Genomic DNA, 26,296 nt, shown 5'->3' on the forward strand with positions numbered 1-26,296 from the left:
AGATGAATCTCCAAAACATTGGACAAAGTCACACATTTTTATTCTATTCCAATTCATACAGATGTCTGCGCTCTTAGCCAACGAGCTTTTCATAAACAACTCACTGTTCCAGATGTCCTCCTTTTTCCTCCGGAACTGGTGGCAGGTCAAAATAACCTGACTCCAGGCGATTGATTGAACTTTTTACCATCACGTCCTCCCATAGACGTGAATAACACAACTAGCAACAGACCTTTAGCTAGAACCATTGCTAGATCATCTAAGGCCAGCTGGAGCACAAGCTAGTCCACTTCTGGCAAAAATAAGTCCATCTTCTGAGAAGCTATTTCTCCTACAGGTGAAATCAAACATAATCAAATGTAAATAATCGATCACTGTTTGAAAATGATGTTATGTTAATAGTTTTTTTTAGGTTACAATCTCACAAATGTATTATATTTTTTTTTATCTTTGTAGCATCTGTGTTGTACTACTACTTCTACAAGAGGACCTCAGAGTTACTGGGTGACCCTCGTCTTTATGAGGATTCCCCCTGGTTGAGAGAGCTGTTCGCCCGCTCCAGACAGTGATCTGCAGAGGCATTCAGAAAGCGCACAAGTCATAATGAAATGGCGCCGCAAAAAAAACAGTTACCCATGGTTGACGTTGAAACACGTCACTGTAATATTACTCTGGTTGTTACAATTCTCTTTAACTTCAGGGAGAGGAAAGAATAATTTTGGTATCTATTTGGAGTTCGGGGAATAAGTATTTTACATATTGTTACAAAACTTAAACCTCAAATTCACTCATTAAAACATGTTAATATAACACAAAAAAGAAAGAATAAAAAAATGATATAAGGAGAATTTTAACTGTAAAGCTCAAAAATATGATTTATATAATGTTTAATTTTCCCCCCTCAGAGAGATGTGCCAAAAAATCAAGTTAGGTGTCTGTTAAAAATGTAAAACAAGATTAACTTAACTGTACTGACCATTTTTGAAGAGTTACTGTAGGTGATATGTTTTATTCTATAAATGGTGCATCTGGGAGGTTATGAGTTTGAGTTATGTTTAAGCAATGTTACAAACTATTCAATTATCTCTTTTCTAATAGAACACATCATGGAAATTAAAAAATAAATTTGTTGAGATTTTTGCAATGTATTAAAATGGGAAAGCCAAGGAATCACATTTACATGAAAATTTACAGCCTTTGCCATGAAGCTAAAGTTGAGATCAGGTGCAGATAAATTCCACCATCATCCTTAAGCTTAGATTGAGGCCACATGTCATACATTCAGTAGTTGGGACATGATCAGGAAAGGCAGGCACCTGTTTATATATAGTCTCACAGTTGACCTTATAAGGCTATACATACTAAATGTGGAAAAAACTTTAGCAGTGAGAATACTTTCTTTCATGTCATATCAGCCAATTCAAACATCTGTGGATATAGACTACCATGAATACAGTCTTTATATATTGCAGTTTAACTTTAGCTTTCAGAATCTCAAAAATACAGACCTGATGAATCTTTCTGCAAGAGAATGAAGACTGATTTTATAAAATACATCAAACATAATCTGTGCAAAATGTGCTCATAGTCAACTGTATGTGGTATGTATGATGTCACTGCTTATTCAATATTCTGCAACTACTTTGTTTTTCTTGTATTCTTTTTTACAGTCATTATTAAAAAAATAGTTCATTTTTTATATGAATTTAAAAATGTTTGTGTTTTTTAGAGTCAAAACGTTTCTCTGCCTCTATTGAAACATTTGTTTTATTTTACTTTAATACATTCAAATGTTAATACAATAACAATTTTATTTAAGAAAGGCAATCTGTGTTAATCTATGCTAATAAAGAAACCATACACTGTACTAAATAAAACATGACAATAACATTAAAGCCGCGATAGTTAGAACAAATACTGTTGCAGTCAAAAAAAACAAATTTAAGATGAATAAAAGAATCATCTTATTGACATTTTCATTGTGAAAACACAAACACTGACTGGATTAATGCACACAGTTAAACCTTTGGCCTATTTAGACAATAAAAATACATTAAGTTCTTTTTCTCAGTGTCTCAGTTTGGATTGTCAATTTTTATACATATATATATATTTCCTTGCTAAATATGTATAGACATTTAGCGTCATAGCTTTAAAATGTCTTTGCTTTAATGGCTTAAATCTTTACTTCAGCACTGTCTTTGAAGCACGATGCCAGGTGACTCTTTCGAATCTGATCCTTCATCTCGCTGATCTCCTTGATGAGGGAAGAATCCTGCAGATCCAACTAAAAATGAGAGAAAAATAGTTAGTTTGAAATACGTGTTTGATTGTGTTTAGAAACAAAATGTAACTGTCGTAGATGTGTTTACTGAGACATTGTCATTTAATCTATTAAGAAATTACTAAGTATTGACAGTATATATCTTAAAAAACAAGAACGGACTTACCCTCATAGCGTGTCTATAACACTGGTCCGCCTCCTGTTGTCTCCCAAACTGAAAAATAAATAAAACCACATTTTAATGCGGTTGTAAAAATTGCAGGTTAAGATTAAACAAATTGTTCCTTCCACCCCAAAGTTAAATAATGAACTAGAGTGGGGGTGTAAAATTTGCCTCCTGCAACTTTTAGGTACCCCTGAGCAAACACTCCTGAATCAAATGGTTTAACATAATAAGGATGCAGTAAAGGGCTCCTTCAAAATAATGCAAATCAATGAGGAGGACACTTCAGCCAAAGTTGAAGTGCATCAGCGGGTCGCTATGATGAGTATTATCTGTGCTGGCATTAAGGAGGGTGCTAGGAAGAACAAGCGGTTAGCATAAGGACCTCGTGATTTTCCTGTCTGCTGATAGAGTATACAGTACATACGACTATTTAGTACAATATGTTGTGCGAAAGAACGTCTAGGCACATCACACCTAGCAGAGTTTTTCAAAAATAAATGATTTTATGACATGTTCGTTGTGTGAGGTGCACATGTCAACACCTTCACATGTTTGTGGTTTTATCTTGAAGAGCTTCAGCCATTCATTACATTTATGTAACTTTTTATGTAGTTCTTTTCCTGAAAGCTGTAGCCCCAGTCTGACCAGTATCAGCTACCTATGTCTCTCACACAACCATGTCCGTCAGGCTGAAGGCTGTCCGGACTTGTTAAAGTATAGACCCATCCAAACGTTACAGGATACCGGTCCTCGGAGGCTGGAGCTTGATATCTCTGGACTGAAGGCTATATGTTGCAACAGAGCAAAGAAATTGCTAATATATTTTTTATCTAATACTGTTAAATTAAGATTTCTTAACTACAAAAACTGAATTCTTCCAAATATATTTCCAACTGTAACAGCCATCATCTGCATTCTATTACCTCTGTGACTGAAGTTTAATGTTTGCCTTGCACATACCAGCTTTGCCCCGACATTAGGGTAAGAAAAAAAAAATTTCTGAGGTGAAAAAGAATTCAGTCAAAAAAAATATCTGGTTTGTTTTATGCTAAATAATAACCCTCCATGGGCTGTGCCAGAACTCTGAGAGTTGTAATCCTTGTAATCACTCACCTTCAGGTTGATTAAAGAAAGGTATGCCCACATCTCTGCATTCACTGTGTTCAAACGACTGGCTGCGGCTAAAGCATCTTCAGCCTCACACAGCTCCTCCAACTGCACAAACAAATACACAACTAAGACGTAATTCAGATGCCAACTAAAAAATTAAAGGTGGAATCCAGGACTGTTTCATAGTAGACCAAAATAAATAGTTTAAACGATAGGTGTGTTACAAAGGGGTTCCAGTTAAATTATTGCAACACGTTGGCTTTTTAGATTTTATTTGACAAGTTGTTTACTCTTACAGGTAAAACAACAGTTCTTTGTGTTTATTTACTATAACAAGACCTCATTAATGGAGGAAAGATATTGTGCATGTGCGCAGTGAGTTTAGACATGTCTATGTCTATGGGAAACACACTAAAGCCTCGCAGCAGCATCTAGTGGAGGTGTAAGAAATCAGAAAAAAGTAGAAGCAGTAGTAGCTGTGTTCGCCGAAGCAGGAGCTAAAGCTGCAGAAGCATTCAGATTTACTGCCAACCTGGTGGATGGGTGAGCATACGGGTGTAAGTTTATATATGTGATACATAAGATATTTGCCATTGTTCATGCTTTCTATTTGAGTATATTAATTGCATGTAGTTGGTGATGCTTGCGTCTGCTGATCATGCCCGTTGCAAACAAATGTTTTCAGGCAGAAAAAGGGAAAATTAAAACACGCCACGAGGAATGCATTTTTTTTTTTTTTATCATAGTCATAGTATATGACAAAGCTCCTCTACAAGAACATGAGCAATACATATCAGATGTAGATCTTTACCCTGTAGAAGGCTTTTCCAAGGCCCAACCAGGTCAGGCAAGACGGGGACTGCTCACACGCCTGAAGGAAGATTTCTTTAGCTCGCTCAAACTGAAGAAACAAAACCAAAAACATAGAGTTGGTCACAAAGCAAAAAGATGTGTCTTTACATCAATGTTTCACATTTCTTAACGGTAATTTTACTTAAGATTTGTTGGATCTAGTAAAGGAAAATTATATTTAGGATGTTTATCCGCTTAAAAGTGTGTAACTGTGAAAAAAAGACAAATGTTAAAGAAAATTATTTTTTTTTCTAAAACATGTAAACTATGCAAAACTGATAATGCAAAAAAAAACTATGCAAAACTGCTGTATTTAAAAGTTGTGAAGAGAAATGCAATAATAGATTTAATCACAGATTTATTTTACTGTTCAGGTCAGTAAAGTGTTGTGATCTAACTGCAGCAATTACTAACATTGTTCTGCATGAAATAGATGGATCCCAGGCGAAGGAGAACAATGTGTGTGTCTGAAGGTGGTTGCTGAAAGATCAGGCTCCTCTCATAACTCTCCTGTGCTTCAGGAACATCGCCTTGCAGGTAGTGGCAGTGACCTTTCAAGGCCCAGGCATCCGGGTTCTGGTCATATCAACAACAATGATTTAAATATTAGTAGTTTATATGTTTGTCTAAAATCAGGACTAAATCTTGAGTAGATCATGGGATAAAGCAAAGAGTGAAAACATCTCTGAAGAGACGTTTTCTCATCATTTGAAGGATTAGAACACCTTTACAGATGTCATTTGATGCTAGACAGGAAGATGAAAACTAAGATGGCCGGTCGGTTTGATTTCAATAATATTTCAATTAATTAATAATTAAATGTTGAATCTCCAAGAGCACAGTAAAATAACTATTTTTTATTTCTTATAAAACATTTTTTATGAAAAAAACAAAATTTTAAGCTTTTACAAATTATCTGGGATCCAAAAGAATCCTTTGCTGATACTGAGTGGGACCTAACAGCGACAATAACATTTTTTCATGTAGATTTTTATGTACAGTAAGCCAGAGAGCCCTCATCAAATGATCATGTCATGCATTACATCTCTTTAGGCAGTTTTAAGTATTTTAAGTGTTTTTAGGCCAAAAAATAGAAAATAGACTTACCGGTATATAAGGCATAAGCTACATGTTGTAAAAGTATGAAAAATAACTCAGTCATTAAGTTAAATCTTACTCCATGTTTGTAATTTAGGAAAACAGTTGAATTTCCATTATATAGCTTGTGTTACAGCACTGTAACCAGGACCATCTCAATTCTTCATATGAATAGGATCAGCAGCCTACTCAATTTGTTTATATCAACACTTCAGATAGTTTAAACATTTTCTGATTATTTCTAAGAACCTTTTATAATTCCTCTATATAAAATATAAAAACTTAATAATCAAAGGTAGCTATAAGTCTACATCCTCCCGGACAGAATGTGGCATACTTGCGCTGGCCTGCTCTCATTTCCACCATCATGTATACTGTTTGCCAGCCGCCTGTGGGGTCCGCAGTCTAGAACAAGATTAGTAACCTTGCTTCTGAACCCTTTGCTTCCTAAAGTCAGAGCTGTCACAGAGCACTAGCATCTGGCAAAACCAGAGCTGCATCTCACAAATCCACTGTACCTACTGGTCCAGAATCTTTTTGTCGACCTTGACATCATAATCGAAAGTAAATATTTATATACTTTGGACCTGTAAAAATGTATAACACATTTTTCCATATACTACCTGTATATGCATTTCATTTCAGTAAAACTAATCATTTTATTCTGCACAATCCTAGGTGTTCTTTGCATGTCTTATTTTGGAAAAGCACAGCATTTGTGTTTGCCTATATTTATATTGAAATTCTGACAACTTTTATTACAGTAGATCAGACTATGATTAACTAACTATTTCTAGTAGTTGAAGCCCTTGTAATAATGGAGGAAATTCATTTTAAAAGTCTGCTGTGAACAGCGACGCAGTAGGAGGAAATTGTACATCTGGGAAAGAAATTATTTGTAAATCAACTTGTACAACTTGACTTTGAACTGAAATCCTTAAAATATGATTCCAAGCCATGAACAACTTTTTACAGAAACTATGTAGTTTACATCCTCATTGTATAGTATTTTACCTTTATTGGATTATCTAGGCTGTTTCTGGTCATACTTTCCGTAATAAAAGCCACAGGAACTGTAGAAGTACCTGATTTGTGTGAGCCAGTGCTTCTTCCAGGCTCCCAGCAGCACCAGTGTAATCACTTTTGAGCAGCTGTAACTTGGCCAGGTTAAAAAGGTAGGCAAAACTGCAACCTCCTTCAGGACACAGCAGCTCCTGGGATAAAGCATATTCTGCCATCTGCCAACAGACCAGTTAGTTTTACCACTGTTTATTCATAGAACTCTTAAACTGTTTCTTTATTGTTTGTTTGCTGATATTTACAGAATCAACATTTGACACTTCACAGCCTTAAATATTTCTCAACAGTTCTAACATAGAGGGCATAAATCATTTCTCAGCCATTAAACTAAAGGACCCTCTCTGTGTATGACCCTCCACTGCTAAACATTCTGCGTTTGCAAACCTGCAGGGCGTTGTTCTGCAGCAAGAACTGCACTGTGTGTGTGAAAATGGTGAGTGTGAGATCAGCTGGAGGCTCCCTGGAGCTTTTGCTGTGTTCAGATGGCTCTATGTGCTCCGTTGTGTCCTGCTCTAAGAACTTTGGGTCTGCCAGAGAAACACAACAGCGAGCTCAGCTCTGTTCCTTAGACTGCACTTTAAAATGATTTTCATTCAATTTTAATATTTTTCCCTTGAAGAAAGAAACAAAAACTTCACCTTGTTCAGCTGTGGGAGACTGTTCAGGAATTTCTGGCTCCTTTTCCTTCTGCTTAGCCCTCACTTCTTCTATGTTGTCCGCGCTTTTTTTCATTCTGTTGTCTACATTTCCTTTATTATTGGCCTCATTTTCAAAAAGTAGACTCTTGGCCTCCAGGAATGCTTTCTCCGACAGGATGAACTCCTTCAGACTTAAATGCAGCAAACCTTGATAGCAGATACAAACAGAAATGTTGAATAGTTGTGTTGAATAGTTAAATGTGCAGCATACATGTTATATTTAACTATTTCCCCTAACCCCTGGCTTTATTTACAGCTGCTAGAGGTCAAATGTTAAGCTATCAGTTAAAGTAAAGCTTCACTTAATTTCTTCCAATGGTTAGTCGGAGTAGAACTCCTGTGTGTTACTTACTTCTATTTGTGCTTTGCTTTAAATCTATCTGTTCTTCCAGAAACAACACCAATTATAATCTATGTAGAACTCATGTTTAAAAACTGCTTCACTCCAAACATAATGGTTTAGAGTCTCTCAATTTCAGTCCTTGAGGTCTGATGTCCTGCACCTTTTATAGATGTGTCTCTGCTTCAGCACACATTGAGTCATCAGGTCGTTAGGAGAACTCTGCAGAACCTGACTGCATATTGACGGATGGATTCAGCCATTAGATTGAGGAAGCAGGGACACATCTAAAAGGTGAAGGACCTCGAGGACCAGCATTTAGCCCCAACATTAATAACTAAATAAAAAGCTCCGAACTGACCCAGCAGCGTCCAGGCCACGACACTAGGCGGGTCTACACTGGTCGCCCGCTCCAGGAAGGTCTGGGCTTCTTTGTAATGCTCCAACATCACAGCTACAACCCCACACATCATCAGGCTGGACAACCAAGAAAAGACATAAACTATATTAACAACTGGACTGCCGTACAAAGATGGATGGGTGTTGAATTTAAAGACTTGATCATCAAAGAGAAACCTTTACATATTCTACTCAGATAATCTGACCTCACTCAATATTGATTAAGACTGATGGTCTCTTTAAAGTGTGAAATAGTTCAATAGATGGAAATTAAATTTGTTGTTTGAATAAAATCATATTTGCAGCATATAGGAAGCATCGCTAACCTGGGTTGGTGTGTTTGCTGGGTGGACACAGCGTCATAGTAACACTCTTTGGCTTTCATGTAGTCCCCCATTAACATGCACAGGCTTCCCCACTCATACTTGCATAAAGCTTCATCAGGGTGCATCACCACTAACTGAAGGTAAACACACAGAAATGACCGTTAGTTTACCAGCCGGATTCGGTGGTAACCTGCATTGAGTTTTTGATACAAAAATTAAAATAAACAAAAGTGTTATCTTCTTGCAGATCTGTGGTGCTTTAAAGACTGGAAATTTGTCCCTATTTCCATACCTCTTGGTAGTACTGGGCCGCTTGCTGATAATTCCCAGTTAATTGGGCCTCTTTAGCAAACTGTCTTAGCTGACATGGTTCAAACTTTATTTCATGTATGGACTCTTCTTCAACAATATTGGAGGAAATCTGAAGGGAAAGTAAAATAAAAAATAGAGATTACCTAACAAGCAAAAGGATCTCCTTAAATGAATGAGTGTCAGTGTGTCACCTTGTTCAGAGCCACATGCGTTTCATCAACCAAGTAGACGTAGAGCTTGCTGACAAATTCTTTCAACTCTTGAGGATTGGTGAAAGCCTCCGTCTGCTGCATCTTGTCACGTACAATTCTTACTACAGCCCTCTACAAGCCGGAAACATATAGACTTACTTTTGTTGAGCAGAAGAGGATCACTTATAACAGATATATCATGGATCCATCCATTGAGATCATCTTGTTGCTAAGTTGCTAATCTGACCTTCATTTGTTCTTTGAAGGTGAAATATCTTCCAGACACATTAAGGCCTCCCATCACCTCAGCCAACATTTGCTCATGGCTTAGGCTTTCCACAGAATTGTTATTTGATCCAAGTAATTCGGCATACTGCTCAGAGATGGCAGCCACTGTGTCGCCAACCTGCCTGTGAAAATATTGCACGGCCTGCAAGATCACAAATAAGAGATGATAGAGTAATAAAACCTTGCCTGACTGCAAGAATCACTTATTATATTTATATTTTTTTTTTTTATTCACTCTGTCTGCTCTGCTAGGACCAGCTGGGTGGTCAGGTCTGGGAGGGATCAGCGCCTTCACCCTGCAGAAATTGAAAAGACATCTTTTAGGCAAATAGTCAAAAAGGAACAAAAAGGCTCAGTGTCATTACAGGTGTTTGTTTTGTTTTGTTCATTTTTTTTTTGTCAAAGGAACAACATAGTTTTCCAGTGTTGCAACCCAGACTTCATTCTTCATTACACATTTAACAAATCAGTGTTTCCATGGTAACTAGAAGAGGCACAACATGGCATGTGAAGGTCTTTTGTTCAGAAAGTCATCTGAGGCAAGAAAACAATACATATTTAAGTTATTTGGAACTAAGCATTTTTAGCAGACTCCAAATTGTTCGTTTTTGTTGCATTAGACAGAAGTTTTATATTCTCACTCCTGTGTGGAGTCAGTAAATGGTTTGAAGTGAACTCCATCTTAACAAACAGTGTCCTATTTTTATCTTCCTAATCTGTTAATGGTGGCAAAGACTGAAGAAAGTATTTAGGAGGACAATTTCATGGTTTAGGATGCTTTTGAGTCTTTTGATATACTTTTTTATGTTTGTTCTCTTCTGTGTTCTCCAATCCCTAAAAATCACTAAAACCAAAAAAAAAAACTGTTCTAGTACAAACACTATGTATGATTTATGTTTTTTTATTATTTTGTTTTTTTATTATAAGAATTTCTAAAGAACCTTCTGCATTTAGATTATCTTTCTTTCTGCTTGAGAAGAATAAAGATAATAAACATACTATGATTTTAGACACTATTTAACTTATAAGAAAAAGTTGAAGTTGTTCAACATCTCTCTCTTCTAACTTATTGTTCAGATTTAAGATTTTCCAATAGCTTATCTCCCTGTGAAACAAAATCCCAGACAGATAACTTTAAATTAAAAGAAGTGGAAGCATAATAATACTGATACTAAGATAGTTGTTAATAGTCAGTATTTTATCTTTTTAGAAATCAGTCCACTTATACATCTACAATACTGACTTGAATCCGAGTCGGCCTCAGCAGATGGGCGCTCACACTGAGCCTTGTTCTGCTGGAGGTTTCTTCCTGTTAAAAGGGAGTTTTCCTCTCCACTGTCGCTACAAGCATGCGCAATGTGAAGGATAGCCTTCGAGTCAATGAGTCACTGCAATCAGCTGGTTTTACTTAGATAGAAAACTTTGAACCAGTCTGACTGGATGATCTGGTTGAATTGTCTCTTTAAAGTGCCTTGAAATGGTGTGTTGTGAATTGGCACTATATAAATATACTGAATTGAATCTGAATTGATTTTGATTATTTATTAGGATTTTTTTGGAGGGGAGAGTTTACATTTCTTATTTGCTATTTGTTATTAAATAAAAAGCTGCGACAGTTTACTTTTATGGCTTTATAAAAGTGAAGTTTCTGCTTCACTCCCTTGTTTTGAAATAGAATAAAAAAACACAACAACAGAAGTTTTATATTTTTCTTCTTGTGCTCTAAGAAAGTACCAAAGTATGTCATAAATTAAAACAAACACTGCACTGATCGATCCTGATTTCATCCCTTTTCCCCTTTAATTAAATACAATCAATTATCCACAAAAATAGCAGCTCCCTATTTTTTGTTTCATTTTCACAAATTTAAACACATCATGAGGAAGATTTCCACAGTTCACAATGTGCTCACATCAAAATAAAAGAATCCAAGTAAATCATAGCTGTTTAATGATGCAAGAAAACAGGTAGAGTTGAAGCTCCTCATACCATTTGAAATGATAGGGTGGTCCTAAAATAAGAAGATGCAGATGCCAAAAACTGAAATCACCAATCACTATGTTTAAGGACCACTTTACTGTCCCTTTTAAGAAAAAAAAACACAATGATATTTATAAAGTGACCAGATTTATGGGCTTCAAAGCTTGAGGACGATGTAACTGCGTAATCGTGCACAGGGAACTGCAAAAGGTTTCTGGTGATTTTTTGACACTGCAAATGTGCCCTTTAAATGGTGTAATACTTTTGTAAGTAAGAAAAACAAAAATTTGGACAAAATCAACACAATCATGTAATATGGGGATCAGTTAAACCATCAAGCGGTGGTGTACCTTCTAGCCAGTTCTTCAGCGGAGGGTTTTGGCACCAGCGGTTTATTCAATGATATCTTGATGATAATGTAAGTTTTGGCCTTCGAGTACATCTGTTAATGAAAAAACAGTTGTGTTTTTAAGTGAAATAAAATATACAAAAACATCTGAACATATGTACCTGTGCTGCTCATACAGTCTAAAACTGTGCCACAGCTAAAATCAAGGTGTGTGCAAAGCATACTTAATAAGTAGTTTTTTCAGTGTTACTGCAGCCCTGAGCTGCTGAGGAAGTGAATTTAATGGTAACTTACATTTTCTTCTACATTTACTGGCCACGCACTGTCAGAAAAGCTTTCAGGAGTGCCATCTTCTTCAGGCACCCTGTCGGGATAGACAGCTTGCTGTCATATAAAAAAAAAAAATCAGACATCACATGATGACACATTTACAACAAATAATTTCTTATTGAAAGTGTGAATTAATCTTTACTGTAAAATCTGCCCATTACTCACCTTTTTAGCTGACTCTTTGCTATCTTTGCCTGCCCTACTCACTCCTTTCCAGTGCTTCGTTATTCTTCCGGAAGCACTTGCAGCAGAGCATGCCCGATCTTTAGCCTGTATGGCTGCAGCCCTCGCCTGCTTCTTTAACACACTGGCTTTCCGCTTGGTCTGTAAGTGGGAAATCAAAGCCAAGTCCAGTTTACCAACAAGGAAGAATGTCATGCTATAAACAGTATGTATATGATCCTTTATAAGAAACTCTCTCATGTAAAATAATCACTAGACCACCCTTGTATTCTTCTTCTCAATGTCTGATACAACTAAAGATACTTTTTTTTAGAAGTATAAAAATAGCAACACAAATAGTTCATAAAAGTTAAGTTCAAGAAACTGATATCTTACCATTTTCTGTTTTTGCTTATAGTAATGAAAATCAATTTAGTTACATCAATAGCTGTGACATTGTATCGCCAAATTTTTTGTCTATTTTGTTCACATGATACACACAGGAGTTAGTACTTGATTGCCAAACCATTGTTTTTGAAAATGAGGGTGGTCTTACTTTTTTCCTATGACTGCATATTTCAAGCACTAAAATCTAAAGAAATGTAAATGCTAACAGACATCTTTGACATCTGTATTTTTCTGACTTTGTTTAGAAGCTCAGTCTCAAAGAAAGGCTGAACAGAGAATGCTCCATGGATGAGAGAGACTCCAGGATATAACAATCGGCCCACGTCGACAAACGCCAAACCATGGAAGGGGATCTGGGGGTTGTCCTCTCCTAGCTACAAGCAAACATATATAAAACATTAATCAGATGCTCAATATTATGAACTAATAAAAAGCTTTTCTTTTTTTTTTTTAGGAAATTTACCATTTTAGGATGATTAAAGTGTTGTCTTAAAATCCTACAGGTTTTTTTTTTACCTCTTCTAGTGGAACTGAAGACCTCATTATCTCCACAGTCCACGGTCGGCTCTCTAAGATTTTCTGTTGTAATCTAAAAAAAGTAATCAAACAACATGAGGGCAAACCACCTTTACTTTTTATATTTGCTTCAAAAATATAGCTTTTAGACTGAAACAAGTATGTATTTTTGGAGATCTGTTACACTTAAATCCTGTTCTGGTCTTTTTTATCTTGACCTCTTTTTATCCTGATGTGATCAAATGAATTATGAGTATGGAGACTGTAGTATCATAATTTTCTAATGTATAAATTTTGCTTAAAGGGCAGGACAAAACAGTAAGGAGATTTAAGGTCACATACTCTATTAAATGATCAATTAAAACAATGGGACATTTACCTTATCCTTGGCACCGTTTGTGCAGAGTTGTTTTGATATTGATATTGTTTTTATTTCTAAGCAATTATGCCAATGTTAGTTGAATGTAGATCTAATTTAAATTTAGGTAAACAAAATATAATAATCAACCTTAAACTGCTAAAAAACAAAAAAAACACAAAAAATTGAAATTTTGCTCTAAAATAAGAACATAATCCTGAATGTTCTATAGGATTTTAAAGTACTTCTCAAAGGTTTAAGTTCCTTACAGACTTGTTTTTGTCACGGACTTGATAATAAAGAGGAGTAATATTTCTGACTGACCTGGAAGTTCCACCAGCATCGAGGAAGCATCGTATCTCTGTGTCCCAACTCACCCTGGTCTTTGTGATCTCTGCCTCATTACGAAACGACTGCTCCTGTAGGGACATTTACATCACAGACTCTCCATTTTATGCATGCCAGCCATACATATTGCTCCCAAATAACATTTATTAAAGTATTGTTTAGAAGTGCATGAAAACTTCTTTCTAAAATTGTTCCTTTTTCAAATAAAACAAAAGGTATTCATTTGCAGTGAACATTTTGGTTCTGATGTTTAAAACATGTTTGGAGTTACCTCTGAACTGGTTAGCTCTCCATCCTCATGTTCAATGGGCTCTGGCTGGAAAACAGCTCCAGGTAAATCATGGTTAGCTGGCACCAACAGGGCTTGATCGGGCTTCTTTCTCTGATGATCTTTGGCCTCCCTCTGCTCCCCTGCCTTCAGCTGTCCTTCACAGAACATCAGTACTTGATCTCGCTGAAAAACAAAAAAGGGAAAAATACTCCATGTTCATTTTTTCCCCAGAAAGATTAAGATTAATTATTTTATACCTTTTTGAGTGGGATGGCTCTAAACCAGGAGTCTGTAACGTAAGAGGTGGAAGAAACACTTTGGCCCTCAGTCTAGCTAAATAAAACAGGTTTAGAGCCACTAATGTTTGATGAACTTTTGACATATCTACCATAGGAAATGTGTTATGTCTAATGAACCACTATCTATTAGGTTTTAAACAGAATAACAATAAAATAAAAGAGATAAAAGGATGGGTACATTTTCCTTGATGGGAACTTAATGTTTTTCAGCAAAATATGAAAAAAAACTAATAAAACAAGAAATATTGATCATAAAAAATATTATAGATACTTTCGTTTACCTTCTGTCATAGATACGTTTACAATTATGTTAATGTAATCTCTAAACCTGCTAAAACCTGCAGTGTTATTATAACACAATCTTTATGATTTTTTTGCTATCCAAAGAGCCACTTTGGAAAGTCTTGTGGCCCCAAACCCAAAGGTTGCAGACTCCTGCTGTAACAAAACATATTAGGACAAAATCATAAAACTCACATCTGCAGTTAGAGGAACCTCCAGGGCAGCGGTGTATGTAAAGGGGCTGGGAGCTAAGTCCGACGGCAGCGTCCATGACTCCGGCACAGAATACGCTGATTCTACTGTTACCTTCATGAAGGTGAAGGCTGAGAGTTCAGCTTCAGACAGCAGAGGCTCCAACACGCTGACACAAACATCCAGGGATGGCTAGATGGAAATAAAAGATGCAGCAAATTAATACTAAACTGGATTTTTTTTTGCCATTTTTTCACAGCCATGCTTAAAAGGTTAAATGAACATTTCCTTTGTTTTCTAAGATTGGAAGTTGCTTTAAAACATTGTTATTTATCAAACCCCTTAAGACAAATACTGTGAATTAAATTTCCAACTGTACTATTTGACCCTTTAAAACCAAGCGCATCACATTTGACACAGTGATCAGTGCGATCATTATGTTTTTCATTTGTCAGAAACTGCAATTAAAACTAATGTGAAAAAAATAGAATTTTCTGAGAATTATTTCACGGTCCAGGCCTTAAGGTGTTAAATTCAAAAGAAAATTCCAATCATTTATTTTGCTAAGAACGTAGGTCTTAATGCTTCAGGATATGTGGTACATAAATAAATTTTGTCTGACATGATGCCTGTTTAATGATCTCTTGTTATAACAAATGGAAACGCTGCATCGACACAACAAAGTCTAATCTTCAGCAACTGATTAAGCTTCAAACAGAACCTCAATCTCTACCTCCACCATTAATATTTTTTATCAGTGAGTCAGCAACTAACCTTTTGGTTGAACCACAGCTGAGATTCTGTGATCCCAGGACTGACCACTGGGTTTACTGGGATTGTGCATGAAATGTCGCGCTGACCTGTGGGACAACAGAGAATCATTCTGGCAGTGAAAGTCCTCATTTCTCAAGAACAGTTAACAGTTTTCCTTTAACCTTAGAATGGATCCTCTCTTCTGTCTAAACACAAAAATCTTTAAACAATTAGAGGAAAAGCTGTACCTTGCAGGAGGGGGAACAGGTCGACCACAGCTTGGCCCAGGACAACTGATTTCACCTTAGCTTTTTTTCCCTCATGAAGGACCTCCATCACTGTAACTAATGACAAAAGGATTGGTCACTGCAATTATCTCTACTAGACTTGTTTAATAAGTGGAACACACTTGACTTAAATGTGAGGTATATTCGACATGTTCAACTTACATATGATTGGTTTTTGGGCTATATTACTGAAAGCCTGGGCGTCATTGGGTGGATTATAGGAGCACGTAAAGTTGTATTCAACAACGCGTTCCTCAGGGTTCACGTTTTTCTTATCTGACTCTCCCAGCATCACTCCATCCATTGCAACTTGTAGAAACGTCTGAAGACTGTCTGCATTCTTTCCGTGCTGAAAGTAAAATCAAGAGATTATAATACAACATTAAAAATATTTCGACACAGTTTGTATGACTTGGTCTTTGATAGAAGTCACATAAGTACTATCCTTAAGCATTTAATTACAGAGCCTAGATAGCTAGATAGCTGGATAGACAGATAGATGATTAGGGCTGCAGCTAACGATTTATTTATTTTTTTATTCAATTAATCTGTCGATTTTTTTTTTTCTGTGAATCGATTAATAATTGGAGCCAAAGGCTCCTTAAAGAAGATTTTTTTAATTAAACCAGATGAAACTAAAACTTTTCCACATGAGGAGTTCTGGATAGAGCTTATTGATGAACAAATAATAAATTAAAAAAAAACTTAAATACAAAGTGTTTTTATATATAGCCTACTTTTGAGCAGTTTTTATATAATTATTGCTTTAAGTAGGTCGTTTTGTCAGCTAAAGGCATGTGTTACAGTCTCTATAATCCAGTTAATGATTACTCGATTATATAAATTGTTATTATTGATTAATCACGATTAATCCAATTAATTGTTTCAGCCCTATAGATGATAGATAGATAGAATTGCTAGTGTTGCTACATGACCTTTAAAGATAAAGTTTACTTTTACAATTCGAATGTTTTTATATTTAGTTGCTTCTACTCTGCTTTTATTTTCTTATTTGATTGTTAAAAATTAATGGTCGTTGTTCTTTATACAAATAAACTCGGCGGGCCTTTAAACCTTACGTTTAAAGCAATTAAAAGTATGAAAGCTGATTTTCCGTTATTGGCCGTTGTTTATTCCAACGACGCCGTCTTTACTAAAGTGACTTTAGTTTACAGTTAAAGTAATTTTTTAACAATCTTACCAGGTTATGTCCACGTTTCACGGTTATTTTTATCGCCAAATGACTTTTTTCAGTTTCTTCAGGCCTCTCCATTTTTCGAGCCCAGTGTGCCCAGTTAATTTACAATCCAACACTAAAAGGCCTGTGTCCATGGCAACACGGCGTCTAGTTTTGGTGAGTTCAATGCGCCTCGGATAATCAAATTGCGCTAATGTCGTGGGAAAAAAGTATTCAACTATTCATCCTAGTTAAATAAACGGAGATCGATGGATTTCACTCAGTCGGCACATTTATTCAGATCTTTGCAAAGAGAGAACAGTCATCATGGCACAGCATTCTACTCTGTTCTGATCTGGGCAGGGTTTGTCCCCCCCTAGTTACAACAATGGAAAGCAGTCAGAGTCATAACAAATTACACACACTTTGCTTAACAGTAACATGTTATGAATAAACCTCGAGAAAGAATCTGGATTGTTATGGGAAGAAGCTATGTCTGGTCTACAAACAACATTCTGCAGGGAATGGTGTGGCCTTGAGAGAGAAACAGACTGAGGGAAAACTTTTATAGTGACTAAATATGAATATTAATATATAATTAGAGAAAGAGATAAATTTTCCCACAACAGTCCACCCTTTCGATTATAAAAGGATATGATCCTTGTGTAATCCATATCATAAAAAAAGGAAAATTAATGAATATAAAAAACTAAGAAACTAAAATTGTGAGTATGTAAAGAAAGCTAAAAACTACAAAACTAAAATAAAAAAAATTAAGAAAAATAATAATTAAAAAATAATAAATCAAAAATCCACAACTGCATTAAGTCGGTGGACAATGTTAAATGATTATAATAGATGGAAAAATTATGGAAAAGATTATGATAGCTAAAATATGTTGCCAATAAATAGAGCCCTGGAATCACACCTTAGTTGGCAAAAATATTTACTGTTTTCCCCCATTATGATACTTTTATGGTAAAGTATCTATTTGCTGAAAATTTTAATTTTTAGTTCTTATCATTATCAGTTACCCTTTTTGTTTCCCTGGAAAGAGAAAATTTCAAATCAGTCAAAACAATAGACCCCTTCATCTCTACAAACTGTAAGTCAAATTATTAATCTGAGCTTCATTAAAAGTAAAAAAAAGGATCAATCTCTATGCAAAATCTTAAAATCATAACACAAAGATGTTTCACGCAGATGACGAGTTCAGCTCTTCAGAATCAGGGTCAGTCAAAGCACACATTGAAAAGTTGGAGGATTTAATCTCAGCGCTCCTCTTTCCCAACGGTAGCTGAGACCCGATCATCAGAGTTCATTCTCTAATCCAGAAATCTCTGCCAATACTGACCATCAGCCATCAGGTGCTCATCTAACACTTGGACTTTCTTTTATTATCAAGAAAAGTAATATCAAACACTTAGATACTAAAAATGTTAATCTTTGATTAAAATACAACACATCACAACACATTTCCCTTCTCATTCATGTTGTATGATTAAACAATCAAAAGCCAAACTGATGTCAGACATCTTCAGGTGGGCGTCTTCATCTTTCTGTTGATGTTGGTCCCTTATACAGGCGACATTTTGTACGTGGTTCAATGGGTGGTCTGCAGAGCAGCTGGTCCTCAACACATCAGGTGGACTACTGATGTGTTCATTAACCAATCAGAGGGGATTATTCTGCCCCTTTATTCTGATTTGTTTTGTTGAAGCTTTTCCTGGTTCCTTCCAGATGAGCTCTGATCACTTTCTTTTGATGACTTTGAGCCACACCTCCTCCTGCTGAAGGATGGAAGGATGGCTGAGAAGGTACTCCATCAGGATCTCCAGGCACCTTGGTCCCTCTGTAAAGCCTTCTCTGACTAAGGGGAAAAAAGGTCTTGTAGGTCATTTTAATGTGTCACCTGTCAGTCCCAGTCTGGCCAGAGGTCAGTGGTCTGGCCCGTTCTGTGGTCCAGGAACGGGTCGACCCGTCATGAGCTCATGGGGAGGAAAACTGGGAGTCAAAGTTACCAACATGCTGAATTAAAGGAGCTGAGGGAAGGACACTTTTACAGAATGTACCAAAACAAAAAGCCTATTTTTGCTTACAGGTAAAGGCAGCAATATCTATTTTTAAACATTTGTCAAATAAACCCAGTGAAGTAGCGCTAAATACCGCATTAACAAATAATATCCTTCATAAAATCCTATGATAAAACTTTTATGAGTGATCAATAGTTTATTTTCGGGAAGATATGCTATGATATGTATTGATCCTACAAAGCTTTGATGAGAGGAGGAGATGTGAGAGGAGAGGATTGAGGAGAAAGCCGGAGCTAAACAGATTACACACCGCTGCAGGGATATCTCCTCCAAAATGTCCTGAGCTGAGAGCCTTGCTGTTTCTTATCTTTCACAGATCAAAGGCATTTTCTGTAGCAGCTGCATGCCGCATCCCACAGCCATCATGAAGGCGCTAACAACAGGTGAGTTATTCCACAAGAAATGCATGCGTGTGTAGAAGAGTACTTTCCTTCTCCTCAAAAGGACTTGATTTTCACTCTCTCCCAAGGTGCAAATGAATCGCCCTTAACTCACTTCGCCAACATTATTATCTGACTCATTGGCAGCTCTGTGTGGGTTCATCCTCTGATTTTTATCCTGTTTGGTGGAAAGTGTCTGCCTGGACTAAATTAATGAACATCCGCTGTTTTAGAGTTTGGATAAAGTAAAAGCAGGAATCAACAGAGGATGGAGACTGAGTGCTTTGGCAGTTGTTGCACAGTTCTTGTTTTTTTCTGGAAATTTCAACAGAACAGCATCCAAACTAAACCAATTCAAAAATAGATGGAACAGGGCATAAAAAGTAATATGTCTCTTTCCTGGTGCTTCAACAGCTCCTGCAACTCATGACACAATGGTGCAAAAACATTACAAGACTGTAGTGGTTTTCACCAGGAAATCCAACACATATAACAGCCCACGGGTTTTACCTTCTCCTTTACATCTGCAAACTTTACCATCCTGCATCAGAACAGTGCCAGGTTCCAATCCCTTTAACGTATACTAAAACAAATGTTGGCATATTTCATTATCTGTGACATTTAATATGCCACGAATAGGTCTTTTCTGCATGTCAATATTGTTTTTTTAGGTTGTTAATGCAGGTTTTTCATTGTCTGGTGCATACCAATATGATAAACAATGCATTGATATTCTATATTTTTCATAGTTGTAATAATTTAAATACTATCTTATTTTTTTTATATAAAGTAAATTGTTTTCTACCGTAAGTATTTGTCTGTGCTTTCAGTTCATAATCGCTACGATATTTTAGATTAAAGGAGTTCTTGGACCAAAGCACCAGCATTAGAGTAGAAAATATCTGATATATAAGACTGCTGCAGATTTCAAATACTTAACATCTTTTTTACATCTACTTTACATCAAAATGTAAAAATCTCTATTTGGAATGCAGTGATCCAAACGTTTTAGCTGAGAATTCTATGAGCTGAAACAAGATAACTGTGATGGAGTATTTTATGCTATGTTTACAGCCACGTGTCGATGTATTCATTCAAAATAAGCTTTTACTAAATTACTCAAACTTCTATGATTTTATTGGATTTAATTAATCATTTTGAAAAAGAGGAAAACAGAAATGCATTGATTCAAAATTTGTTGAAAAATCAAGGGAAAAATGTTGAATCAATATTAAGCCCCTTTTTTTTATCTAATAACTTTAAAATACATCCAGTACAACCACCTCCCTGTAGAAGTCATACAATAATCTTACGTTATAAAACAATATTCCAGTGTCTTACAGAGTTCTGTTTAAAGTGATTTGTAAATGGAAACACACTTGCTGAACTAAAAACTTCATAAGACATGGCCGTGCATCTGAGCTTGATTGGAAGAAGAAGCTTCGTACCTCCACGGCTCATGTGGGAGAATCTGCAGATGAAACAGTTAATAGCTGTTTTTTCTAGAAGGCTAGTCTGTTTAAAAGAGCGGTCAATGACAAAGCATTAAAAGAAAAGCCAATGGAAGACACGGGTGAAAAAATGTGCCTTGAAAAAGATGAGATGCTGAATGTTTTGGGAAATTAACACTGGACACCACACTAAAAAACTACTCACTGTCATTGCACATGGTGGTGGCAGCGTTATGCTATGGGGTTGGACTTGATGGAGACATAAATGGAGCTAAATACCAGGAATTCATGAAGGAAACCCTTTTAACAGCTGACAAATATTGGGACTGGAGTCCAGACTAGACAATGAATTTATACATAGAGCCAGAGCTGCACTGAAACATTTCTAACATGATTAAATATGGAAAGGTTTTAGAAACGTTCATGTGTAAATGTTACAAGCATTTAGTATTAAAAATGCTTCAAAGCGTGTTGGTTAATCTTAATTTTAAAAACAGAACAGACAAGATGTATGCACTGTTCCTCTGTAGAAAACAAAGTATAGTAGCTGCTAAAAGAAATTTCCCCATTCACTCACACATTCACAGTGTGGGAATGACAGGCTGACTGAATGTAGAGTGAAGTACTTTGGAGTCCCCTGACTCAAAAAGGCACTATATAAGTACAGGCAATTTACCATTTACTGATTAATTAAAGCCTGAAATGTTCCTTTCTAGCAGCAGGCAGAGTGTTAGAAACAAGGCTAAGGTACCATGAGGTGTTTGTAGAGAACATTAAGGTTCATAGGAGGTTTAGGGTTGTTGTTTTTTCATGGGGGTGAGTTTAATATTTGGTCCAGAGCTTAAAAAAATATCATTGCCAAACATACAAGGAGCAGAACAGTCAATACTAGCATCATAATGAGTAAGCCATGTTAACCATTTCCTTATAAATCTGCCTTTAGATAATATCTATGCGTACGCTCTGTCCAAGACACTGACAAGGGTCTCATCTCCGACAACAGTGGGTCTCTACTCTTCTTGTCAGGATCAACTGGATGTGATTCTCGATCAAATTGAAGGTAAATGATGTGAAAAGTGCCGGCAGATTGTTTCCAGAACAGCCACTTAAACCTGTGACTAAGTTCAGTCTTCAGGTTGCCACTGTGTGACGCTGATGACTAGTTTGCACCTCAGATGATTTGCATGTTTCGCATGTTACTGAACATGACAGGGATGTGTGAAGCTGTGATGTGGTGACTGTGCAGCTACGCCTCTTCATGTTCATACTGTGCTGACACAATACTGCAACACGCTACAGAATATGTAGTCAAACAGTTAAAGGCTGAATTAGCTTCTTTGAAATGATTTGGCTGCATTGAAGATTCAGATATGTCTCCCTTTTTGCTCTTTACTCAAGGTCAGCTAGTCAAGGATTGGCTTTTTTTAACATGGTGAAAAAACTTCTTTAAAGTTTTCAGGAATGTGAAAGATATACCACAAAGTACAAAAAAAAAAAAAAAAAAAAAAAACAGGTGACAAAAATGAATTATTTTCAAAAAATATGTGGTGACAGAAATGTTAAAGTAGAATACAAGTGACAAGTGACGTCTGCTAGGCTAGAGTATAGAAGGTGCAGGAGTGATGACAGGCCTCCATGGAAAAGAAAAGTAGTGCTGTTGTAACTTTTTTTATATTTTCATGTCAAATCTACACTTTTCTCTGACTCTAGTATACAATATCCTAGATTAAAACTCATCCAGCTCTTTAAGTGCAAATGGATTTATTGCCATGATGTGATTATTTATGTTTTAATGATCCTGTATAACATAATGATTTGGATTTGAAATATCTACATCCTTATGTATAATATAAACTGTTTTTTCAGTGATGAGATGTCAGAAGAATCAAGTCGGTGTAACTTTTGCATGATTATAGTGCACTGTAGACATTTTCTTACCTTCCTATTTTCATTTTTACTTTACCTTTTTCCACTGGTAGCTGATGGGTATTCCCTTTTCCTTTCTCAGTAACCTCAGTGGTAACAAAACCGTTTCTGATGACATTTCTCTGCCTCAAGATTATTTATTGGCTCATCTTTTTCCCTCCATGTTTTATATTCTGTTTCAGATGGAAAGGATGGGTTTGGAGAGAGAATACATCGATGCAGTAAAAGACAATAAACTCAATGGCTCTTCTCTGGTCTTTGGTGATGTAGAGGATCTGAAAGCCCTCCTGGGCATGACATTTGGGGAATGGGCATCTTTTAAACTGCACTTTTTGAGTTTTGTCTCACCTTTCCGGTCACAGTCCAGGATCATGCTGCCATCAACTTCTAAGAACCAGCCATCGAAGTTCCTTCAACACGCCGCTCATTATTACTCATCTACTCCCAGTCTGTGTTAACAGCTGCATGTCGGGTAGAAATTAAGAAGTTCAAAGCTGTTGTTCTGCAGTTTGAGGTAAAAATATTCTTTGAACTTTTGGCTGGTTTTGTATGACTTTAATAAGCAGGCAGCACTGTGATATTTAGTTGTTGAAATGTCATGTTTTCATTACATCTCAGATGTATGATCCTGGTTTCAAGGAAATGAGCTAAAAATCTTTATTCACCCCAAGAAAAATTTATTCATAGCTGAACTGAAGCTTAAATATAGTAATGGTCCATTTGATACTTTATACAAAGTGTTTTACAATAGATGCTTGGATTTTAAGGCAATTACAGCTCATTGCTTTTCTAGAGGGCCTCATTTTAAGTCCTAAAATAAAATAAAGACTGCTTCCCAGTCTACTATAACTGTTAACTTAAGGTGAGTCATATAATAATTCAGAACACCTTATTCATGAGTGAAACAGTCAGTTTGAAATTTACTAAAGAGGTTAGCAACCTCAATAAAGCATTCTTTATGTCAGGAGAAGTTAATTAGTGAAGCAATATTTATGTATGAGCACAAGACAATTATACACCAAGTCTTCCCACAGCATTAGTGGATTCAATCTCAGAGGATTCTGTTTATTAACCACATCCTATATGGCATTTCTATTGCATATTTAACAGTTCATAGAGATAAGAAATAATGATGATTAACCTTAAAACGTTAAAGACAAAATACTGGTAATTTATAAAAATGAGAATAAGATTTAAGCATTTTTATTTCAAACAAGTGGCTACAGTCCAGACCATTATTTCTGTTTTTTCTCATGTTCAACAATGAAAATTATTTTATTTTTATTTTTATTTGCAATGTTTTTATCTTTCTGTGAAGCACTTTGGTCTCCCTGGTGTTGTTGTAAAGTTCTATATGAATAGACTTTGATTTGATTTGAAAATGGATAAACATATAAAAATTTAATTCTTTATTTCATGCTAATAAAAGGCAAACTGGTGAATTAAATGTAAACACAAAGTGTTCCACAGTAAAATCCTCATTTCAACAAATCTTATTTGGTGTAGCCTTGTTCTTAAGCACATACTGACATTTAGAAATAGCCAAAGCAATGTGAGGAGTTGTTAGTGACATTTTCACCTCAAAGCTGCTAGAATATAATTTCATTTGCTCTCATTCAAACTTTTTTTTTTGCTCTGAAATGTTAAAAGGTTAAACCAAAACTATTTAGCAACCCAAAGCCTTTACAGTTATAAGAATATAAAATCAAAGTCATAAAGCATAGATTAATGGATTTCGAATCATGTGGTTATATGAACACAGAAGCACCTTTGTCATGTCGTCTAGTAGGGTTACATGTTTAAGACAACTGTTAGTTTAACATTATGATACAGACACCATATATTCCTTTTTGATATTATAATACATAATACTTTAAAGATTTGCTCATAAGCCTATTTTTCTGAAAAATACAGTTATTTGGTTAACGATACAAAGGCATTGAAGAGGTTTTGTATTCAGCAGAAAGACAAACACAGATAAATAGCTATAATGGGTAAATTACTGAATTAGGTTGGATTACAGCAGCTAATCCCATTAAAGCAGTTTTTGTTTTTAAGGCACGAATGTAATCAGGGATACAGTTAAAATATATATTTCACAACAGGCACACATTATGGCTAATATGGAGACATTAAAGGGCAGATAGAGTTAAACATTAGAAAACACTCCATAGAGAAAAATATCAAGTTATGGGAATGTACCATCGAAACATTTCAACAGAAAAACTGTATTTCAAAAGATGAGTGTCGCGTAATTTAATGACAAACATTTGTATGAAGGTATGTTCAATGAATCTCATCTTATGGGGTCAGTAGGTTTGGTTTTATTACAGATGGATCAACTTGCACAGGTGCTAGCGATATTTGAAATGTTGGTATTGATCAATTCGAGAGATCTCCTATGTTTAGTTTTTCTAAAGAGGCTTTATGTTTTACCATAACACATTTCCCAGATGTTTTACCACAGAAAAAGGCCTTACAGGTGGTTATCAGGTGGAGGCTCACTTCCGTCCCAATGACTCGGCCAACTTCTTGAGCCTTTTCTTCAGCTCAAGCGGAAACTTCTCATAACACTTTTTACAAACAGGCTTCATGTCAAACTCTACAAACTTGTTCCTGCAAAGAGGGGGAAAACAGGAATAAAACACTGGAGTATGTTGGGTGTCAGACTGTTGATTGGGTAACAAAACATCTGAGCAAAACACCTTACACCTAGTTTAGAGAGGGTTTTTTTTGTCTGACCTTGTAGTCAAAAAGAATTGTTTTTGAATCTAAGCAGCAGTCCAGTTGAGCTCTGCATGCATACACACCTTTTAGATTCATGCTAGTTTCATGCCATCAACACAAACCTGATTACCAAAGAAATACACAACAAGACAAGAAGTTGAAAAGCAACAGTAAAAAAAGTAAAAAAAAAAAAAAAAAAAAAAAAGATAACCCCTAGGAGAGAGGGAGGCAGCGAAAGAACCGACCCATGGATGGGATGGGAACGGTTTAGAAAAGAGGCTACAGGAAGATAGTTGGCTTTTTCTTGCTGTCTTTAGCGTCTCGCTCACGTCGGGCGAGTCTGCACTTTAACTTATCTCTGAGGTGTCATAAATGCACCGATTGAGGCGTGTAAAAGAAGACATGGGAAGAAAATGGAGTAAGAAAGAAGTAGTGTTGGAGAACCAAAAAAAAAAATGAACCAGGAAGTATTAGTAGAGATTGTTAAAGGAAATGAAGAGCACAAACATGTGGTGGAAGAGTTGTTTGTGAATATATTTACAACCCTTGCGCGCAGATTAAGAAACTGTGCTCTCGATTTATTGATCTGTGCGCTGGGATCAATAAACTGTGTGCCCTGCTTCACATTCCGTGCGCACACAGCTGCTCCAGAACCTTCAGAGTTCGATGCATGGGTCGCACGTACAAGGTAAGTTTAGTCAGTTAATTTCTATATACCGGTAATATGTTATATTATATATAAGCATGATCATTAAAGCATCGCACTGCACTAAGTCTATATGTTTATATATATATAAAACAATTAATTGACTTACCTTGTAGGAGCGACCCATGCATCGAACTCTGGAGGTTCCGGAGCAGCT

General features: G+C 36.1%; 1 protein-coding gene and 1 long non-coding RNA gene across 3 annotated transcripts in view; one reads left to right on the forward strand and one right to left on the reverse strand.

The window, feature by feature from the left end:
- The window catches only part of LOC119782745, a 43,994-nt gene extending 19,388 nt beyond the window's left edge, over nt 1–24,606 (forward strand). The window contains exons 2-4 of the long non-coding RNA XR_005280704.1: nt 19,266–19,332; nt 21,724–21,840; nt 22,889–24,606. This is a non-coding gene — a long non-coding RNA (uncharacterized LOC119782745). The remainder of the gene's footprint in view (nt 1–19,265; nt 19,333–21,723; nt 21,841–22,888) is intronic.
- On the reverse strand, nt 1,757–17,043 carry cfap70 (cilia and flagella associated protein 70). Of its 2 annotated transcripts, none has more exons than XM_038283858.1 (26): nt 16,881–17,043; nt 15,842–16,028; nt 15,641–15,736; nt 15,414–15,499; nt 14,643–14,831; nt 13,867–14,049; nt 13,572–13,666; nt 12,890–12,962; nt 12,610–12,747; nt 11,969–12,127; nt 11,768–11,857; nt 11,475–11,566; nt 9,380–9,440; nt 9,104–9,286; nt 8,857–8,988; nt 8,646–8,774; nt 8,354–8,487; nt 7,990–8,105; nt 7,229–7,435; nt 6,975–7,117; nt 6,596–6,748; nt 4,827–4,994; nt 4,372–4,461; nt 3,564–3,665; nt 2,451–2,498; nt 1,757–2,287 (listed from the first exon to the last, which is right to left on the reverse strand). In XM_038283858.1, the coding sequence occupies exons 1-26, from the start codon at nt 16,950–16,952 to the stop codon at nt 2,177–2,179; spliced, it is 3,237 nt and encodes a 1,078-aa protein (XP_038139786.1). In that variant the 5' UTR covers nt 16,953–17,043; the 3' UTR covers nt 1,757–2,176. The 2 variants fall into 2 exon arrangements, with proteins under 2 accessions (XP_038139786.1, XP_038139787.1); XM_038283859.1 differs by having other exon boundaries at nt 1,758–2,287; nt 4,827–4,988; nt 16,881–17,036.
- Nucleotides 24,607–26,296: the final 1,690 nt, after the last annotated feature.

The sequence above is a fragment of the Cyprinodon tularosa genome, unplaced genomic scaffold (genome assembly GCF_016077235.1).
Source record: "Cyprinodon tularosa strain WSP-4 unplaced genomic scaffold, ASM1607723v1 ctg197, whole genome shotgun sequence".
Lineage (NCBI taxonomy): Eukaryota > Metazoa > Chordata > Actinopteri > Cyprinodontiformes > Cyprinodontidae > Cyprinodon > Cyprinodon tularosa.